Raw genomic sequence first — 20,408 nt, 5'->3', positions numbered from 1 at the left:
GGACCATGGAGGGATTTGAACAGGAGGATCAGAATTGTAGGGCTGGAGGAGGTTACAGAGGTAGGGAGGGGGCGAGGGGCCATGGAGGGATTTGAACAGGAGGATGAAAATTGTAGGGGCTGGAGGAGGTTACAGAGATAGGGAGGGGGCGAGCACAGGGGGTGATGGGTGAACGGGACTTGGTGCGAGTTAGGACACAGAGTCAGCGGGAGTTTGGGATGAGCTGAAGTTTAAGGAGGGTGGGGAAGGTGGGAGGCCGGCCAGGAGTGCGTCGGGATAGTGAAAACTAATAAAAGTCTTAGTTGCCGCCAAACAACCTCTCTGGCCCTGAAAACTTTCTTTTATAAACGTCTCAGTTCTTCAGGTGCGGAGATGGAGTTAGGTCGCAAATCAGCCATGATCTCATTGCACGGCGGGATCGGCTCGAGGGGCCGAATGGCCGCCTCCCGCTCCTCGTTCTCTCGCTCTTACCTGGTCGAACTTCTTCTGTTTCTTCTCCAGGCTGAGCACCACCTGTCGCTGGTTGTCCAGGTCGAGGGTCAGGTCGTCCAGCTCCTGCTGCAGCCGGGTCTTGGTCTTCTCCTGCTTGTCGCAGGCGGAGGCCCGCTCCTCGTAGCGCTGGCTCACCAGCTCCAGCTCCTTCAGCAGCTTCTTCCGGGACTCCTCCAGGCCCTCCACCGCACCTGCGTCGTCCTCCACCTTCTTCCTGGCGTCAGCCAACTGGAGGGGGAGGTGGAGGAACAGGAGGAGGAGGGGGAGGACGAGGAGAAGGAGGGGGAGGAGGAAGGGGAGGGAGAGGAGGAGGAGGAAGGGGAGGAGGAGGAGGAAGGGGAGGAGGAGGAGGGGGAGGGAGAGGAGGAAGGGGAGGAGGAGGAGGAAGGGGAGGAGGGGTAGGGAGAGGAGGAAGGGGAGGGGGAGGAAGGGGAGGAGGAGGGGAAGGAGGAGGAAGGGGAGGAGGAGGGGGAGGGAGGGAGAGGAGGAAGGGGAGGAGGAGGAGGAAGGGGAGGAGGAGGAAGAAGGGGAGGAGGGGTAAGGAGAGGAGGAAGGGGAGGGGGGAGGAAGGGGAGGAGGAAGGGGAGGAGGAGGGGGAGGAGGAGGAGGAAGGGGAGGAGGAGGGGGAGGGAGGGAGAGGAGGAAGGGGAGGAGGAGGAGGAAGGGGAGGAGGAGGAAGAAGGGGAGGAGGGGTAAGGAGAGGAGGAAGGGGAGGGGGGAGGAAGGGGAGGAGGAGGGGGAGGAGGAGGAGGAAGGGGAGGAGGAGGAAGGGGAGGAGGAGGAAGGGGAGGAGGAGGAAGGGGAGGAGGAGGAAGGGGAGGAGGAGGAAGGGGAGGAGGAGGAAGGGGAGGTGGAGGAAGGGGAGGAGGGGGAGGTGGAGGAAGGGGAGGAGGAGGAAGGGGAGGTGGAGGAAGGGGAGAGGGGGGAGGAGGAGGAGGGGGAGGAGGAGGAGGGGGAGGAGGAGGAGAACGAGGGGGGAGGAGGGAGGAGGAGGGGAGGGAGGAGGAGGAGGAGGAGGAGGGGGAGGAGGAGGGGGAAGAGGAGGGGGAGGAGGAGGAGGAAGGGGAGGTGGAGGAAGGGGAGGAGGTGGAGGAAGGGGAGGAGGTGGAGGAAGGGGAGAGGGGGGAGGAGGAGGAGGGGGAGGAGGAGGAAGGGGAGGAGGGGGGAGGAGGAGGAGGGGGAGGAGGAGGAAGGGGAGGAGGGGGAGGTGGAGGAAGGGGAGGAGGGGGAGGAGGAAGGGGAGGTGGAGGAAGGGGAGAGGGGGGAGGAGGAGGAGGGGGAGGAGGAGGAGGGGGAGGAGGAGGAGAACGAGGGGGGAGGAGGGAGGAGGAGGGGAGGGAGGAGGAGGAGGAGGAGGAGGGGGAAGAGGAGGGGGAGGAGGAGGAAGGGGAGGTGGAGGAAGGGGAGGTGGAGGAAGGGGAGGTGGAGGAAGGGGAGGAGGTGGAGGAAGGGGAGGAGGTGGAGGAAGGGGAGAGGGGGGAGGAGGAGGAGGGGGAGGAGGAGGAGAACGAGGGGGGAGGAGGGAGGAGGAAGGAGGAGGAGGAGGAGGAGGGGGGAGGAGGAGGGGGAAGAGGAGGGGGAGGAGGAGGAGGGGGAAGGGGAGGTGGAGGAGAGACACAGACCGAGGTTTTGTTAACAGGTCACTGTCCTCATAGAAGGAGCCCCTCCCTCAGAGAAAGACCCCCAACACCTCCATCACTCCGCCACCTCCCCCGTCCCTCCCTCCCTCCTCACATCGCCACCTCCCCGTCCCTCCCTCACTCCACCACCTCCCCCCCTGCCTGCCCCACCTCCTCATCCCTCCCTCCCTCCCTCTCCGTAGGCCAGCGCCCTACCCCGCTCCCTCCATGCCCCATACCTGGACCTGCTGGGAGGCCACCTGCCGCCCCAGGTTCTTCTTGGCCTCTTCCTCCTCCTCGATCTGCTCCATCAGCCCGATCTTCTCGTCCTCCAGCTGCCGCAACCGCGTGCTCAGGTTCAGCTTCTGCCGCGTCTCCTCCTGAAGCAGCTCCTGTGGCCGGAGAGACAACAGCGCCCGGTCAGAGAAAGGCGGACAACTCCCCCACCCGCTCTACATTGTCCCGTCAACCACTCCCAGGGCAGGTACAACACGGGTTAGATACAGAGTAAAGCTCCCTCTACATTGTCCCGTCAACCACTCCCAGGGCAGGTACAACACGGGTTAGATACAGAGTAAAGCTCCCTCTACACTGTCCCATCAAACACTCCCAGGGCAGGGACAGCACGGGATTAGATACAGAGTAAAGCTCCCTCTACACTGTCCCATCAAACACTCCCAGGGCAGGTACAGCACGGGTTAGATACAGAGTAAAGCTCCCTCTACACTGTCCCATCAAACACTCCCAGGGCAGGTACAGCACGGGGTTAGATACAGAGTAAAGCTCGCTCTACACTGTCCCATTAAACTCTCCCAGGGCAGCTACAGCACGGGGTTAGATACGGAGTAAAGCACCCTCTTCGCTGTCCCATCAATCACTCCCAGGGCAGGTACACCACGGGGTTAGATACAGAGTAAAGCTCCCTCTACACTGTCCCATCAAACACTCCCTGGACAGGTGCAGCACGGGTTAGATACAGAGTAATGCTCCCTCTACACTGTCCCATCAAACACTCCCAGGGCAGGTACAGCACGGGTTAGATACAGAGTAAAGCTCCCTCTACACTGTCCCATCAAACACTCCCAGGGCAGGTTCAGCACGGGTTAGATACAGAGTAAAGCTCCCTCTACACTGTCCCATCAAACACTCCCAGGGCAGGTACAGCACAGGTTAGATACAGAGTAAAGCTCCCTCTGCACTGTCCCATCAAACACTCCCAGGGCAGGTACAGCACGGGGTTAGATAGAGAGTAAAGCTCCCTCTACACTGTCCCATCAAACACTCCCAGGGCAGGGACAGCACGGGATTAGATACAGAGTAAAGCTCCCTCTACACTGTCCCATCAAACACTCCCAGGGCAGGTACAGCACGGGGTTAGATACAGAGTAAAGCTCGCTCTACACTGTCCCATTAAACTCTCTCAGGGCAGCTACAGCACGGGGTTAGATACGGAGTAAAGCACCCTCTTCGATAAAGTCCCGCACAGGAGACTGGTCAAGAAGGTAAGAGCCCATGGAATCCAGGGTGCCTTGGCACATTGGATACAAAACTGGCTTAGTGGCAGAAGGCAGAGGGTGATGGTCGAAGGTTGTTTTTGTGACTGGAAGCCTGTGTCCAGTGGGGTACCACAGGGATCGGTGCTGGGTCCCTTGCTGTTTGTGGTCTACATTAATGACTTGGATATGAATGTAAAGGGTATGATCAGTAAGTTCGCGGATGATACAAAAATTGGTAGGGTGGTAAATAGCGAGGAGGGTAGCCTCAGTCTGCAGGACGATATAGATGGGTTGGTCAGATGGGCGGAACAGTGGCAAATGGAATTTAACCCGGAAAAGTGCGAGGTGATGCACTTTGGGGGGACTAACAAGGCAAAGGAATACACAATGAATGGAAAGACCCTAGGCAAGACGGAGGGTCAGAGGGATCTGGGTGTGCAAGTACACAGATCCCTGAAGGCGGCGGAACAGGTGGATAAGGTGGTAAAAAAGGCATATGGGATACTTGCCTTCATTAGCCGAGGCATTGAATATAAGAGCAAGGAGGTTATGATGGAGCTGTATAAAACACTGGTTAGGCCACAGCTGGAATACTGTGTGCAGTTCTGGTCGCCACACTACAGGAAGGATGTGATCGCGTTGGAGAGGATGCAGAGGAGGTTCACCAGGATGTTACCAGGGCTGGAGCGCTTCAGCTATGAAGAGAGACTGGGCAGATTGGGTTTGTTTTCCTTGGAGCTGAGGAGGCTGAGGGGGGACATGATTGAGGTGTACAAAATTATGAGGGGCATAGATAGGATGGATGCTGAGGAGCTTTTCCCCTTAGTAGAGGGGTCAATAACTAGGGGGCATAGATTCAAGGTAAAGGGCGGGAGGTTTAGAGGGGATTTGAGAAAGAACTTTTTCACCCAGAGGGTGGTTGGAGTCTGGAACTCACTGCCTGAAAGGGTTGTGGAGGCAGAAACCCTCACAACATTTAAGAAGCATTTGGATGTGCACTTGAAATGCCACAGCATACAAGGCTACGGGCCAAATGCTGGAATATGGGATTAGATTAGACAGGGCTTGATGGCCGGCGCGGACACGATGGGCCGAAGGGCCTCTATCCGTGCTGTATTACTCTATGACTCTATGACTGTCCCCATCAAACACTCCCAGGGCTGGTACAGCACGGGGTTAGATACAGAGTAAAGCTCCCTCTACACTGTCCCATCAAACACTCACAGGGTAGATACAGCACGGGGTTAGATACAGAGTAAAGCTCCCTCTACACTGTCCCGTCAAACACTCTCAGGGCAGGTACAGCACGGGTTAGATACAGAGTAAAGCTCCCTCTACACTGTCCCATCAAACACCCCCAGGGCAGGTACAGCACAGGGTTAGATACAGAGTAAAGCTCCCTCTACACTGTCCCATCAAACACTCCCAGGGCAGGTACAGCACGGGTTAGATACAGAGCAAAGCTCCCTCTACACTGTCCCATCAAACACTCCCAGGGCAGGTACAGCACGGGTTAGATACAGAGTAAAGCTCCCTCTACACTGTCCCATCAAACATTCCCAGGGCAGGTACAGCACGGAGTTAGATACAGAGTAAAGCTCCCTCTACACTGTCCCATCAAACACTCCCAGGGCAGGTACAGCACGGGGTTAGATACAGAGTAAAGCTCCCTCTACACTGTCCCATCAAACACTCCCAGGGCAGGTACAGCACGGGGTTAGATACAGAGTAAAGCTCCCTCTACACTGTCCCCATCAAACACTCCCAGGGCAGGTACAGCACGGGGTTAGATACAGAGTAAAGCTCCCTCTACACTGTCCCCATCAAACACTCCCAGGGCAGGTACAGCACGGGGTTAGATACACAGTAAAGCTCCCTTTACATTGTCCCATCAAACACTCCCAGGGCAGGTACAGCACAGGGTTAGATACAGAGTAAAGCTCCCTCTGCACTGTCCCATCAAACACTCCCAGGGCAGGTGCAGCACGGGGTTAGATACAGAGTAAAGCTCCCTCTACACTGCCCATCAAACACTCCCAGGGCAGGTACAGCACGTGGTTAGATACAGAGTAAAGCTCCCTCTACACTGTCCCATCAAACACTCCCAGGGCAGGTACAGCACGGGTTAGATACAGAGTAAAGCTCCCTCTACACTGTCCCATTAAACACTCCCAGGGCAGGTACAGCACGGGGTTTGATACAGAGTAAAGCTCCGTCTACACTGTCCCATCAAACACTCCCAGGGCAGGTACAGCACGGGTTAGGTACAGAGTAAAGCTCCCTCTACACTGTCCCATCAAACACTCCCAGGGCAGCTATAGCACGGGGTTAGATACAGAGTAAAGCTCCCTCTACACTGTCCCATTAAACACTCCCAGGGCAGGTACAGCACGGGGTTTGATACAGAGTAAAGCTCCGTCTACACTGTCCCATCAAACACTCCCAGGGCAGGTACAGCACGGGTTAGGTACAGAGTAAAGCTCCCTCTACACTGTCCCATCAAACACTCCCAGGGCAGGTACAGCACGGGTTTAGATACAGAGTAAAGCTCCCTCTACACTGTCCCATCAAACACTCCCAGGGCAGGTGCAGCACGGGTTAGATACAGAGTAAAGCTCCCTCTACACTGTCCCATCAAACACTCCCAGGGCAGGTGCAGCACGGGTTAGATACAGAGTAAAGCTCCCTCTACACTGTCCCATCAAACACTCCCAGGGCAGGTACAGCACGGGGTATCCCTCAACTAACATCACTAAAACAGGTGATCTGGACATCATCACATTGCTGTTTGTGGGAGCTTGCTGTGCGCAAATTGGCTGCCGCGTTTCCCACATTACAACAGTGACCACACTTCAATAATACTTCACTGGCTGTGAAACGTGTTGGGACGTCCTGAAGGGCTGCAGAAGTCTCTTGCTCGTCTCTCGCTCTCGTCACTTGCTCTCCCCCCTTCTCCGTGCAGCTGGACTGGAGCCGTGGGCCCTCGCAGTGACAGCCTGGCCTCCAACAACCCGCCCAGCTCGCCCGCCCGCCCCGGAGACCGTTACCTGGGTGTCCTGAAGGTGGGACTCCAGACTCGACACCTCCTTGGCCAGCTTGATGGCTTTCGACTCCGTGCCGCCCAGAGCTCCCGAGGTAGTTTCGAGTTCCGCCTGTCGACAGAGAGTGAGAGAGAGAGAGACAAAGGGTTATAAACCGGGGCCATATTGAAGGTAAGCATGCAGGTGCAGCAGGCAGTTAAGAAGGCAAATGGTATGTTGGCCTTCGTAGCGAGAGGATTCGAGTACAGGAACAAGGATGTCTTGCTGCAGTTGTACAGGGCCTTGGTGAGACCATATCTTGAGTATTGTGTGCAGTTTTGGTCACCTTATCTGAGGAAGGATGTTCTTGCCATGGAGGGAGTGCAGTGAAGATTCACCAGACTGATACCTGGGATGGCAGGAATGACATATGAGGAGAGATTGGGTCGATTGGGCTTGTACTCGCTGGAGTTTCGAAGAATGAGAGGGGATCTCATTGAAACTTATAAAATTCTAACAGGACTAGACAGACTAGATGCGGGAAGGATGTTCCCGATGGCGGGGGAGTCCAGAACCAGGGGTCACAGTCTAAGGATAAGGGGTAAGCCATTTAGGACAGAGATGAGGAGGAATTTCTTCACCCAGAGAGTGGTGAACCTGTGGAATTCTCTACCACAGAAGGCAGTGGAGGCCAATTCATTAAATATATTCAAGAAGGAGTTAGATATATTTCTTAAGGCTAAAGGGATCAAGGGATATGGGGAGAAAGCAGGGACAGGGTACTGAATTTGGATGATCAGCCATGATCGCATTGAATGGCAGAGCAGGCTCGAGGGGCCGAATGGCCGACTCCTGCTCCTATCTTCTATGTTTCTATGTAAGGGAGTCAAAGGGTTATGGGGAGCGGGCAGGGAAGTGGAGTTGAGGTCAAGATCAGATCAGCCATGATCTTATTGAATGGTGGAGCAGGCTCGAAGGGGCCGAATGGCCCACTCCTGCTCCTAGGTGATATGACTCCCCCTCCCACCACCCGGTCATGTCACCGGCGAACCCCAGGGAGGGGGCTCGGGGAGTGGAGGAGTTCAGGGAGGGGCCGCTCAGTCCCCTCGCTCTGACGTGCAGTTTGGGGACGGGGTTGGTGGTCCTGGGGGGGGGCGGGGGGAAGTGGAGAAGCTCAGGGGGGCGCTCGATCCCCTCGCTCTGACCTGCAGTTTGAGGAGAGGGTCGGTGGTCTTAGGGGGGCTCGGGGAGTGGAGGAGTTCGGTGGGGGGGGGCGGTGGGGGGTGGTGGCGTAAGAAAACTACTCGGCACTTGGTCTAAGCGTTAAACAAAGCTTTAATCAACTGTTTTACAACATGGAGGTCTAGTCGTGTCCTTCACTAGTTCCTGTTAAAGAATGTGCTGCGCAAGCTGGGCCCATGCCCGAGTATTTATACTCTCCCTGGACAGCGCCACCCGCAGGCCAATCAGTATTACTTCATAAGTCTTTCTTTCATGAATGACTGATTCATGTCAGGGGGCTCGATCCCCTCGTTCTGACCTGTAGTTTGGGGACGGGGTCGGTGGTCTTGGGGGCTCGGGGAGTGGAGGAGTTCAGGGGGCGCTCGGTCCCCTCGCTCTGACCTGCAGTTTGGGGGTCGGTGGTCTTGGGGGTTCGGGGAGTGGAGGAGTTCAGGGGGCGCTCGGTCCCCTTGCTCTGACCTGCAGTTTGGGGGTCGGTGGTCTTGGGGGCTCGGGGAGTGGAGGAGTTCAGGGGGCGCTCGGTCCCCTCGCTCTGACCTGCAGTTTGGGGGTCGGTGGTCTTGGGGGCTCGGGGAGTGGAGGAGTTCAGGGGGCGCTCGGTCCCCTCGCTCTGACCTGTAGTTTGGGGGTCGGTGGTCTTGGGGGCTCGGGGAGTGGAGGAGTTCAGGGGGCGCTCGGTCCCCTCGCTCTGACCTGTAGTTTGGGGACGGGGTCGGTGGTCTTGGGGGCTCGGGGAGTGGAGGAGTTCAGGGGGGCGCTCGGTCCCCTCGCTCTGACCTGTAGTTTGGGGGTCGGTGGTCTTGGGGGCTCGGGGAGTGGAGGAGTTCAGGGGGGCGCTCGGTCCCCTCGCTCTGACCTGTAGTTTGGGGACGGGGTCGGTGGTCTTGGGGGCTCGGGGAGTGGAGGAGTTCAGGGGGCGCTCGGTCCCCTCGCTCTGACCTGCAGTTTGGGGGTCGGTGGTCTTGGGGGCTCGGGGAGTGGAGGAGTTCAGGGGGCGCTCGGTCCCCTCGCTCTGACCTGTAGTTTGGGGGTCGGTGGTCTTGGGGGCTCGGGGAGTGGAGGAGTTCAGGGGGCGCTCGGTCCCCTCGCTCTGACCTGTAGTTTGGGGGTCGGTGGTCTTGGGGGCTCGGGGAGTGGAGGAGTTCAGGGGGCGCTCGGTCCCCTCGCTCTGACCTGCAGTTTGGGGGTCGGTGGTCTTGGGGGTTCGGGGAGTGGAGGAGTTCAGGGGGTGCTCGGTCCCCTCGCTCTGACCTGCAGTTTGGGGGTCGGTGGTCTTGGGGGTTCGGGGAGTGGAGGAGTTCAGGGGGCGCTCGGTCCCCTCGCTCTGACCTGCAGTTTGGGGGTCGGTGGTCTTGGGGGTTCGGGGAGTGGAGGAGTTCAGGGGGGCGCTCGGTCCCCTCGCTCTGACCTGTAGTTTGGGGACGGGGTCGGTGGTCTTGGGGGTTCGGGGAGTGGAGGAGTTCAGGGGGGCGCTCGGTCCCCTCGCTCTGACCTGCAGTTTGAGGACGGGGTCGGTGGTCTTGGGGGTTCGGGGAGTGGAGGAATTCAGGGGGCATGGTCCCCTCGCTCTGACCTGTAGTTTGGGGATGGGGTCGGTGGTCTTGGGGGGCTCGGGGAGTGGAGGAGTTCAGGGGGGCTCGGGGAGTGGAGGAGTTCAGGGGGGCTCGGGGAATGGAGGAATTCAGGGCGCTCGGTCCCCTCGCTCTGACCTGCAGTTTGAGGACGCGGTCTGTGACGTCGGTCCGGGCTCGGTCGCTCTCCAACAGTCGGGATTGCAGCTCCTGCAGCTGGGACTCGGCCTTCTTCCTCTTGTGCTCCGATTCGGCCCGCAAGGTCTGCAGGGTTTTCACCTCGTTCACCAGCTCCTGGCTCTCGCTCTCCACCATCAGTTTGCTCTTCTCCAATGTGGCTTTGGTCTGCCCGAGACAGAGAGAGAGAGAGACAGAGTGAGGGAGAGAGAGAGAGACAGACAGAGAGTGAGAGAGAGAGAGAGAGACAGAGACAGGGAGAGAGAGAGAGTGAGACAGAGAGAGAGACAGACAGAGAGTGAGAGACAGGGAGACAGAGAGAGAGAGAGAGAGAGACACACACACAAATAGAGAGAGACAGGGAGACAGAGAGAGAGAGAGAGAGAGAGACAGAGACAGAGACAGACAGAGAGTGAGAGAGAGAGAGAGAGACAGAGAGTGAGAGAGAGAGACAGAGACAGGGAGACAGAGAGAGAGACAGAGAGAGAGAGAGACAGAGAGAGAGAGAGACAGAGACAGGGAGAGAGAGAGAGTGAGACAGAGAGAGAGACAGACAGACAGTGAGAGAGAGAGAGAGAGACACACACACAAATAGAGAGAGACAGGGAGACAGAGACAGAGAGAGTGAGAGCGAGAGAGAAACAGAGAGAGAGACAGAGAGAGAAACAGAGAGAGAGAGACAGAGTGAGAGAGAGAGACAGAGAGAGAGAGAGGAAGAGAGACAGAGAGAGACAGAGAGAGAGAGGGAGAGAGAGACACAGAGAGAGAGAGACAGAGAGAGAGACAGAGTGAGAGAGAGAGACAGTGAGAGAGAGGGAGACAGAGAGAGAGACAGAGAGAGAGAGAGACAGAGTGTGAGAGAGAGAGACAGCGAGAGAGAGAGACAGAGAGAGAGAGAGACAGAGAGAGAGAGACAGAGAGAGATAGAGAAACAGAGAGTGAGAGACAGAGAGGGAGAGAGAGAAACAGAGAGAGAGACACAGAGTGAGAGAGAGAGAGACAGAGAGAGAGACAGACAGAGTGAGAGAGAGAGACAGAGTGAGAGAGAGAGAGACAGAGAGAGAGCGAGGGAGGGATGGGGGTAAGTCACCCCGCGCTCACCCGCCTGGCCTGCTCCAGCTGCTCGGAGAGTTCCTCCAGGGCGTGAGAGTGCCTCTGCCTGATATCTAGGATCTGGGCCTCGTGGGTCTTGCCATCATCCTCCAGCGCCCTCTTCAGCTCCGACACCTCCTGCTCGCGCTTTGTCCTGGGCAACGGCGGTTGGGGGGGGGGGGTGGGGGGCGGAATAAGAACACAGTCACACGGCAGCGCGCAAACCAGGTCGGGTGAAACGCAAAGCTGGCTCCCATTCGGTATTCCGCCCAAAATGGCTGCTGTTCGTTACTCTGCCCAAAATGCCTCCCTTTCGGTACCTCGCACAAAATGCCTCCCTTTCGGTACCTCGCACAAAATGGCTGCTGTTCGTTACTCTGCCCAAAATGCCTCCCTTTCGGTACCTCGCACAAAATGCCTCCCTTTCGGTACCTCGCACAAAATGGCTGCTGTTCGTTACTCTGCCCAAAATGCCTCCCGTTTGGTATCCCGCCCAAAACATGACCAGTTGCTGCCGACTTTGGGGAGAAACGAGCCTCACGCGCTTCCCCCCCACCCCCTGGGCAACCGGGGGGGGGGGGGGTGGTGGAATAAGAACACAGTCACACGGCAGCGCACAAACCAGGTTGGGTGAAACGCAAAGCTGGCTCCCATTCGGTATTCCGCCCAAAATGACTCCCGTTCGGTACCTCGCCCAAAATGGCTCCCTTTCGGTACCTCGCCCAAAATGGCTCCCGTTCGGTACCTCGCCCAAAATGGCTCCCGTTCGGTACCTCGCCCAAAATGGCTCCCGTTCGGTACCTCGCCCAAAATGCCTCCCTTTCGGTACCTCGCCCAAAATGGCTGCTGTTCGTTACTCTGCTCAAAATGGCTCCTGTTCGGTACTTCACCCAAAATGGCTCCCTTTCGGTACCTCGCCCAAAATGGCTCCCGTTCGGTACCTCGCCCAAAATGCCTCCCTTTCGGTACCTCGCCCAAAATGGCTGCTGTTCGTTACTCTGCTCAAAATGGCTCCTGTTCGGTACCTCGCCCAAAATGGCTCCCGTTCGGTACCTCGCCCAAAATGGCTCCCGTTCGGTACCTCGCCCAAAATGGCTGCTGTTCGTTACTCTGCTCAAAATGGCTCCTGTTCGGTACCTCGCCCAAGATGGCTGCCGTTCGGTACCTCGCCCAAAATGGCTCCCGTTTGGTATCCCGCCCAAAACATGACCAGTTGCTGCCGACTTTGGGGAGAAACGAGCCTCACGCGCTTCCCCCCCACCCCCATACGAGCAAGCGCCCCACCAGGAGGTTTCGTTGATCATCGAGCTTTACGGCGGGGGGGGGGGGGGCGGCCCTCACCTCAGCTCCTGCTGCGCGGCGGTGGTGTCCAGCGTGTCCTCCAGCTCCGTCTTCAGGGCCTCCAGCTCCTCGCTCAGGTCCCGCTTCTGCTTCTCCGCCTTGTTGCGCACTACCCGCTCCGAGTCCAGGTCCTCCTGCAGCTCGGCGATCTGGGCCTGCAGCTCGCGCAGAGCCTTCAGGGCGCCGTTGCGCTGGGAGACCTCGTCGTCGATCCTGCCGCCCAGGAGGACGGAGGCAGGGGGAGAGGAAGGAGAAAGAGACAGAAAGAAATTTAACACGAATCCTCGAGGATGTAACTTGTAGTGTATGTACCTTTAAGAGGAACTATGTTTTTGAAGCCCCTGTATACTGTAGTACCAGTAGTAACCACTCGGGTATATAAGCCTGTATAGCGTCTTGTGTAGTTAGTTCACCTCCAGACTTTGTTCAGTAAACACTTGTTAAATCAACTCCAGCATTCCGTGTCTCCATTAACACACGGATCTAACATAACTGGTAGAATAGATAAGGGAGAACCAGTGGATGTGGTGTATTTGGACTTTCAGAAGGCTTTCAATAAGGTCCCGCATAAGAGATTAGCGTGTAAAGTTAAGGCACATGGGATTGGGGGCAAGGTACTGACTTGGATAAAGAACTGGTTGGCGGACAGAAAGCAAAGAGTTGGAATAAACGGGTCTTTTTCCGAGTGGCAGACAGTGACTAGTGGGGTACCGCAGGGATCGGTCCTTGGACCCCAGCTATTCACAATATATATTAATGATCTAGACGAGGGAACTAGATGTAATATCTCCAAGTTTGCAGACGACACAAAGCTGGGCGGGCGTGTGTGCTGTGAGGAGGATGCCGAGAAACTCCAGGATGATTTGGACAGGTTGGATGATTGGGCAGAAGCATGGCAGATGCAATATAACGTGGATAAATGTGAGGTTATCCACTTTGGTGGCAAAAACAGGAAGGCAGATTATTATCTGAACGGCAATAGATTGGGAGAAGGGGAAGTGCAACGAGACCTGGGTGTCCTTGTGCACCAGTCGCTGAAGGTAAGCATGCAGGTGCAGCAGGCGGTTAAGAAGGCAAATGGTATGTTGGCCTTCGTAGCGAGAGGGTTCGAGTACAGGAGCAAGGATGTCTTGCTGCAGTTGTACAGGCCTTGGTGAGACCGCATCTTGAGTATTGTGTGCAGTTTTGGTCGCCTTATCTGAGGAAGGATGTTCTTGCCATGGAGGGAGTGCAGCGAAGATTCACCAGACTGATACCTGGGATGGCAGGAATGATGTATGAGGAGAGATTGGGACAATTGGGCTTGCACTCGCTGGAGTTTAGAAGAATGAGAGGGGATCTCATTGAAACTTTAAAAATTCTAACAGGACTAGGCAGACTAGATGCAGGATGTTCCCGATGGCCGGGGAGTCCAGAACCAGGGGTCACAGTCTAAGGATAAGGGGTAAGCCATTTAGGACTGAGATGAGGAGGAATTTCTTCACCCAGAGAGTGGTGAACCTGTGGAATTCTCTACCACAGAAGGCAGTAGAGGCCAATTCATTAAATATATTCAAGAAGGAGTTAGATATATTTCGTGAGGCTAAAGGGATCAAGGGGTATGGGGAGAAAGCAGGGACAGGGTACTGAATTTGGATGATCAGCCATGATCTCATTAAATGGCGGAGCAGGCTCGAGGGGCCGAATGGCCTACTCCTGCTCCTATCTTCTATGTCTCTATGACCCAGTCACTGATCGTCCGCCCAGTTACCTGCCCAAGGCCGCTTGCAACTCTTCCTCCTTTTTCAGTAGCTGGAACTTGAGCTCCTCGATCTGCTGCTGGAGCTCGGCGATCTGATCCTGGAGGTCCGTCGACTCGCCGTCCAGCTTTCGCTTCACCTTCTCCATCTCCTGACGGCATTTCTCCTCCTTCTTCAGATGTTCTGTTTGGGGGGGGGGGGGGGGGGGGGAGGAAACAAGGCAGGGGTCAGTACAGCCATCGACCTGGTCACCTCCGGGGAGATACACAATCCAGGCCCACACTCCTCGCCGCCCCGGCACCAGTACTGAGGGTCCGCTGCACTGTCGGAGGTCAATATATTTGGCTCAAGTCCTAGAGTATATACATCTACCTCCGACAGTGCAGCGCTCCCTCAGTACTGGCACTGGGGAGTGTTGACCTGGATTATGGGGCTCGAGTCCTAGAGTATATACATCTACCTCTGACAGTGCAGCGCTCCCTCAGTACTGGCACCGGGGAGTGTGGGCCTGGATTATGGGGCTCGAGTCCTAGAGTATATACATCTACCTCCGACAGTGCAGCGCTCCCTCAGTACTGGCACCGGGGAGTGTGAGCCTGGATTATGGGGCTCGAGTCCTAGAGTATATACATCTACCTCTGACAGTGCAGCGCTCCCTCAGTACTGGCACCAGGGAGTGTGGGCCTGGATTATGGGGCTTGAGTCCAAGAGTATATATACCTCCGACAGTGCAGCACTCCCTCAGTACTGGCACCGGGGAGTGTGGGCCTAGATTATGGGGCTCGAGTCCTAGAGTATATACATCTACCTCCGACAGTGCAGCACTCCCTCAGTACTGGCACCGGAGAGTGTGGGCCTGGATTATGGGGCTCGAGTCCGAGAGTATATACATCTACCTCCGACAGTGCAGTGCTCCCTCAGTACTGGCACCGGGGAGTGTGGGCCTGGATTATGGGGCTCGAGTCTTGGGAGTGGGGGCTCGAACCCACAACCTTCTGAATGAAACGTGAGAGAGAGTGAGTGTGCCATAATTGCCAGATTTAGAACAGAGGGGAAGAAGAACCTTTTCAGATAGAGAGAGTTTTTTTCTTTGTTGTTGTGATCTGGAATGCGCTGCCTGAAAGAGCGGCGGAAAGCAGGTTCAATAGTAATTTTCCACACTCTCATTGAATGGTGGGTGGAGCAGGGCTCGAGGGGGGTCCCCGCACGGCCCGAGCCCCCGCTGCTGTTTCTCATGTTAAGCGAAGGAGGTGGCAGGTTCTCACCCTCCAGGTCGGCGATGATGGCCTCGTGCTTGTTCCTCATCTTCGACAGATTCTTCACCTTCTCCTCCTCCTCCAGCAGCTGCGAGGTGCTGTCCGACACCCGCTCGTCCAGCAGCTTCCGTTCCTGAGAGGGGAGCACACACGCACTGGTTAGTTCGACTGAAGGGTGGGCAGAAGTGACGCAACGGTGAGTTTGCACAGCACAGGAAGAGCCCGTTCGGCCCAACTGGTCCGTGCCGGAGGTTGAGCTCCACCCGAGCCTCCTCCCACCCCTCTTCATCTCACCCCATCAACACCAGCCTCCTCCCACCCCTCTTCATCTCACCCCATCAACACCAGCCTCCTCCCACCCCTCTACATCTCACCCCGTCAACACCAGCCTCCTCCCACCCCTCTTCATCTCACCCCGTCAACACCAGCCTCCTCCCACCCCTCTTCATCTCACCCCATCAACACCAGCCTCCTCCCACCCCTCTTCATCTCACCCCATCAACACCAGCCTCCTCCCACCCCTCTTCATCTCACCCCATCAACACCAGCCTCCTCCCACCCCTCTTCATCTCACCCCATCAACACCAACCTCCTCCCACCCCTCTTCATCTCACCCCATCAACACCAGCCTCCTCCCACCCCTCTTCATCTCACCCCATCAACACCAGCCTCCTCCCACCCCTCTACATCTCACCCCGTCAACACCAGCCTCCTCCCACCCCTCTTCATCTCACCCCGTCAACACCAGCCTCCTCCCACCCCTCTTCATCTCACCCCATCAACACCAGCCTCCTCCCACCCCTCTTCATCTCACCCCATCAACACCAGCCTCCTCCCACCCCTCTTCATCTCACCCCATCAACACCAGCCTCCTCCCACCCCTCTTCATCTCACCCCATCAACAACAACCCCCTCCCACCCCTCTTCATCTCACCCCGTCAACACCAGCCTCCTCCCACCCCTCTTCATCTCACCCCGTCAACACCAGCCTCCTCCCACCCCTCTTCATCTCACCCCGTCAACACCAGCCTCCTCCCACCCCTCTTCATCTCACCCCGTCAACACCAGCCTCCCCCCACCCCTCTTCATCTCACCCCGTCAACACCAGCCTCCTCCCACCCCTCTTCATCTCACCCCATCAACACCAGCCTCCTCCCACCCCTCTTCATCTCACCCCATCAACACCAGCCTCCTCCCACCCCTCTTCATCTCACCCCATCAACACCAGCCTCCTCCCACCCCTCTTCATCTCACCCCATCAACACCAGCCTCCTCCCACCCCTCTTCATCTCACCCCGTCAACACCAGCCTCCTCCCACCCCTCTTCATCTCACCCCATCAACACCAGCCTCCTCTCACCCCTCTTCATCTCACCCCGTCAACACCAGCCTCCTCCCACCCCTCTTCATCTCACCCCATCAACACCAGCCTCCTCCCACCCCTCTTCATCTCACCCCATCAACACCAGCCTCCTCTCACCCCTCTTCATCTCACCCCGTCAACACCAGCCTCCTCCCACCCCTCTTCATCTCACCCCATCAACACCAGCCTCCTCCCACCCCTCTTCATCTCACCCCGTCAACACCAGCCTCCTCCCACCCCTCTTCATCTCACCCCATCAACACCAGCCTCCTCCCACCCCTCTTCATCTCACCCCGTCAACACCAGCCTCCTCCCACCCCTCTTCATCTCACCCCATCAACACCAGCCTCCTCCCACCCCTCTTCATCTCACCCCATCAACACCAGCCTCCTCCCACCCCTCTTCATCTCACCCCATCAACACCAGCCTCCTCCCACCCCTCCTCATCTCACCCCATCAACACCAGCCTCCTCCCACCCCTCTTCATCTCACCCCATCAACACCAGCCTCCTCCCACCCCTCTTCATCTCACCCCATCAACACCAGCCTCCTCCCACCCCTCTTCATCTCACCCCATCAACACCAGCCTCCTCCCACCCCTCTTCATCTCACCCCATCAACACCAGCCTCCTCCCACCCCTCTTCATCTCACCCCATCAACACCAGCCTCCTCCCACCCCCTCTCCATCTCACCCCGTCACCATATCCATCTATTCCTTTCTCCCTCGTGTGTTTATCCAGCTTCCCCTTAAATACATCTATACTATTCACCTCAACCACTCCCTGAGGTAGCGAGTTCCACATTCTCACCACTCTCTGGGTGAAGAAGTTTCTCCTGAATTCCCCATTGGATTTATTAGTGACTGTCTTCTATTGATGGCCCCTAGTTCTGGTCTCCCCCACAAGGGGAAACATCTTCTCTACGTCTACCCTATCGAACCCTTCATAATCTTAAAGACCTCGATCAGGTCACCCCTCGGCCTTCTCTTTTCCAGAGAAAAGAGCCCCAGCCTGTTCAATCTTTCCTGATAGTTATAACCTCTCAGTTCTGGTATAATTTTTGCACCTTCTCCAGTGCCTCAATATCCTTTTTGTAAGTGAGACAGAGAGAGACAGAGAGAGAGCGAGAGAGACAGAGAGAGAGAGACAGAGAGAGAGAGCGAGAGAGACAGAGAGTGAGAGAGACAGCGAGAGCGAGAGAGACAGAGAGCGAGAGACAGAGAGAGCGAGAGAGACAGAGAGAGAGCGAGACAGAGAGAGCGAGACAGAGAGCGAGACAGACAGAGCAAGAGCGAGACAGAGCAAGAGTGAGACAGACAGAGCGAGACATACAGACAGAGCGAGAGCGAGACACAGAGCGAGAGCGAGACAGAGAGCGAGACAGACAGAGCGAAAGCGAGACAGAGCGAGACAGACAGAGCGAAAGCGAGACAGAGCGAGACAGAGAGCGAGACAGACAGAGCGAGACAGACAGAGCGAGACAGACAGAGCGAGACAGACAGAGCGAGACAGACAGAGCGAGACAGACAGAGCGAGACAGACAGAGCGAGACAGAGCGAGAGCGAGAGAGACAGAGCGAGACAGCCAGAGCGAGAGAGACAGAGCGAGAGCGAGACATAGAAACATAGAAGATAGGAGCAGGAGTAGGCCATTCGGCCCTTCGAGCCTGCTCCGCCATTCAATGAGATCATGGCTGATCATCCAAATTCAGTACCCGGTCCCTGCCTTCTCCCCATATCCCTTGATCCTTTTAGCCTTAAGAAATATATCCAACTCCTTCTTGAATATATTTAATGAACTGGCCTCCACAGAATGCCACAGGTTCACCACTCTCTGGGTGAAGAAATTCCTCCTCATCTCCGTCCTAAATGGTTTACCCCTTATCCTTAGACTGTGACCCCTGGTTTTGGACTCCCCGGCCATCCGAAACATCCTTCCTGCATCTAGTCTATCCAGACCTGACAGAATTTTATAAGTTTCAATGAGATCCCCTCTCATTCTTCTAAACTCCAGCGAGTATAAGCCCAATCGACCCAATCTCTCCTCATACGTCATTCCTGCCATCCCAGGTATCAGCCTGGTGAATCTTCGCTGCACTCCCTCCATGGCAAGAACATCCTTCCTCAGATAAGGTGACCAAAACTGCACACAATACTCAAGGTGTGGTCTCACCAAGGCCCTGTACAACTGCAGCAAGACATCCTTGTTCCTGTACTCAAACCCTCTCGCTACAAAGGCCAACATACCATTTGCCTTCTTAACCGCCTGCTGCACCGGCATGCTTACCTTCAGCGACTGGTGCACAAGAACACCCAGGTCTCTTTGCACTTCCCCTTCTCCCAATCTATTGCCATTCAAATAATAATCTGCCTTCCTGTTTTTGCCACCAAAGTGGATAACCTCACATTTATCCACATTATAGTGCATTTGCCATGTTTCTGCCCTATCACCCAACCTGTCCAAATCGTACTGGAGTTTCACGACATCCTCCTCACAGCTTACCCTCCCACCCGGCTTTGTGTCGTCTGCAAATTTGGAGATATTACATCCAATTCCCTCGTCCAGATCATTAATATATATTGTGAACAGCTGGGGTCCTAGGACCGATCCTTGCGGTACCCCACTAGTCACTGCCTGCCACTCGGAAAATGACTCGTTTATTCTAACTCTTTGCTTTCTGTCCGCCAACCAGTTCTCTATCCAAGTCAATACCTTACCCCCAATCCCATGTGCCTTAATTTTGGACGCTAATCTCTTATGTGGGACCTTATCGAAAGCCTTCTGAAAGTCCAAATACACCACATCCACTGGTTCTCCCTTATCTATTTTACCAGTTACATCCTCAAAACATTCCAGTAGATTAGTCAAGCATGATTTACCTTTTGTAAATCCATGTTGACTTTGTCCGATCCTGTCACTGCTTTCCAAGTGCTCTGCTGTTACATCTTTTATAATAGACTCTAGCATTTTCCCCACTACCGATGTCAGGCTTACCGGTCTATAATTCCCCGCCTTTTCTCTACCATCTTTTTTGAATAGTGCGGTAACATTAGCTACCCGCCAATCCATGGGTACCGTTCCAGAGTCTATCGAGTTCTGGAAGATGACCAGCAATGCATCTACTATCTCTAGGGCCACTTCCTTAAGTACCCTGGGATGTAGACCATCAGGCCCTGGGGATTTATCGGCCTTCAGTCCCATCAATTTTCCTAACACCATTTCCCTACAAATACTGATTTCTTTCAGTTCCTCCCTTTCATCAGACCCTATGTTCCCCGGCATCTCTGGGAGGTTATTTGTGTCCTCCTTTGTGAAGACAGAACCAAAATATGTATTTAGTTGGTCTGCCATTTCCTTGTTTCCCATTATAAATTCCCCTGAATCTGACTGTAAGGGACCTACGCTTGACTTCACCAATCTTTTTCTCTTCACATATCTATAAAAGCTTTTACAGTCAGTTTTTATGTTCCCTGATAGCTTACTCTCATATTCTATTTTCCCTTTCTTAATTAATCCCTTTGTCCTCCTTTGTTGACTCCTAAACTGCTCCCAATCCTCAGGATTATTGCTTTTTCTAGCCAATTTATATGTCCTCTCCTTGGATCTTATGCTATTCCTAATTTCCCTTGTTAGCCACGGTTGAGTCACCTTTTTTGTTTTATTTTTATGCCAAACTGGGATGAACAAATTCTGTAGCTCATCCATTCGGTCTTTGAATGTTTGCCATTGCCTATCCACCGTCAACCCTTTGAGTGCCATTCCCCAATCAATCCTACCCAACTCGCTCCTCAGACCATCGTAGTTTCCTTTATTTAAATTGAGGACCCTTGTCTCTGAGTCAACTACTTCATTCTCCATCTTAATGAAGAATTCGATCATATTATGATCGCTCCGACCCAAGGGGCCTCGTACAACAAGATTGCTAATTAATCCTTTCTCGTTACATAATACCCAGTCTAAGATGGCCTGATCTCTGGTTGGTTCCTCGACATATTGGTCCA

General features: G+C 55.4%; 1 protein-coding gene across 2 annotated transcripts in view; it reads right to left on the bottom strand.

The window, feature by feature from the left end:
• Positions 1-20,408, bottom strand: part of LOC147084862 (myosin-10-like) — a 117,523-nt gene that overhangs the window by 20,823 nt on the left and 76,292 nt on the right. For both annotated transcript variants that reach the window (XM_085979570.1, XM_085979571.1), the window contains 8 exons: positions 15,055-15,178; positions 13,801-13,972; positions 12,051-12,263; positions 10,719-10,863; positions 9,579-9,785; positions 6,655-6,759; positions 2,351-2,503; positions 472-720 (listed from right to left, as the gene is read on the bottom strand). In XM_085979570.1, the coding sequence (XP_085835696.1) occupies positions 472-720; positions 2,351-2,503; positions 6,655-6,759; positions 9,579-9,785; positions 10,719-10,863; positions 12,051-12,263; positions 13,801-13,972; positions 15,055-15,178 (1,368 nt within the window). The remainder of the gene's footprint in view (positions 1-471; positions 721-2,350; positions 2,504-6,654; positions 6,760-9,578; positions 9,786-10,718; positions 10,864-12,050; positions 12,264-13,800; positions 13,973-15,054; positions 15,179-20,408) is intronic.

Source organism: Somniosus microcephalus, unplaced genomic scaffold (genome assembly GCF_052327205.1).
Source record: "Somniosus microcephalus isolate GS21.2 unplaced genomic scaffold, FLI_Smic_1.0 unresolved_chr9, whole genome shotgun sequence".
Taxonomy (NCBI): Eukaryota; Metazoa; Chordata; class Chondrichthyes; order Squaliformes; family Somniosidae; genus Somniosus; species Somniosus microcephalus.
Note: the sequence above shows the minus strand (reverse complement) of the source record. Positions and strands in the feature narration are given on the sequence as shown.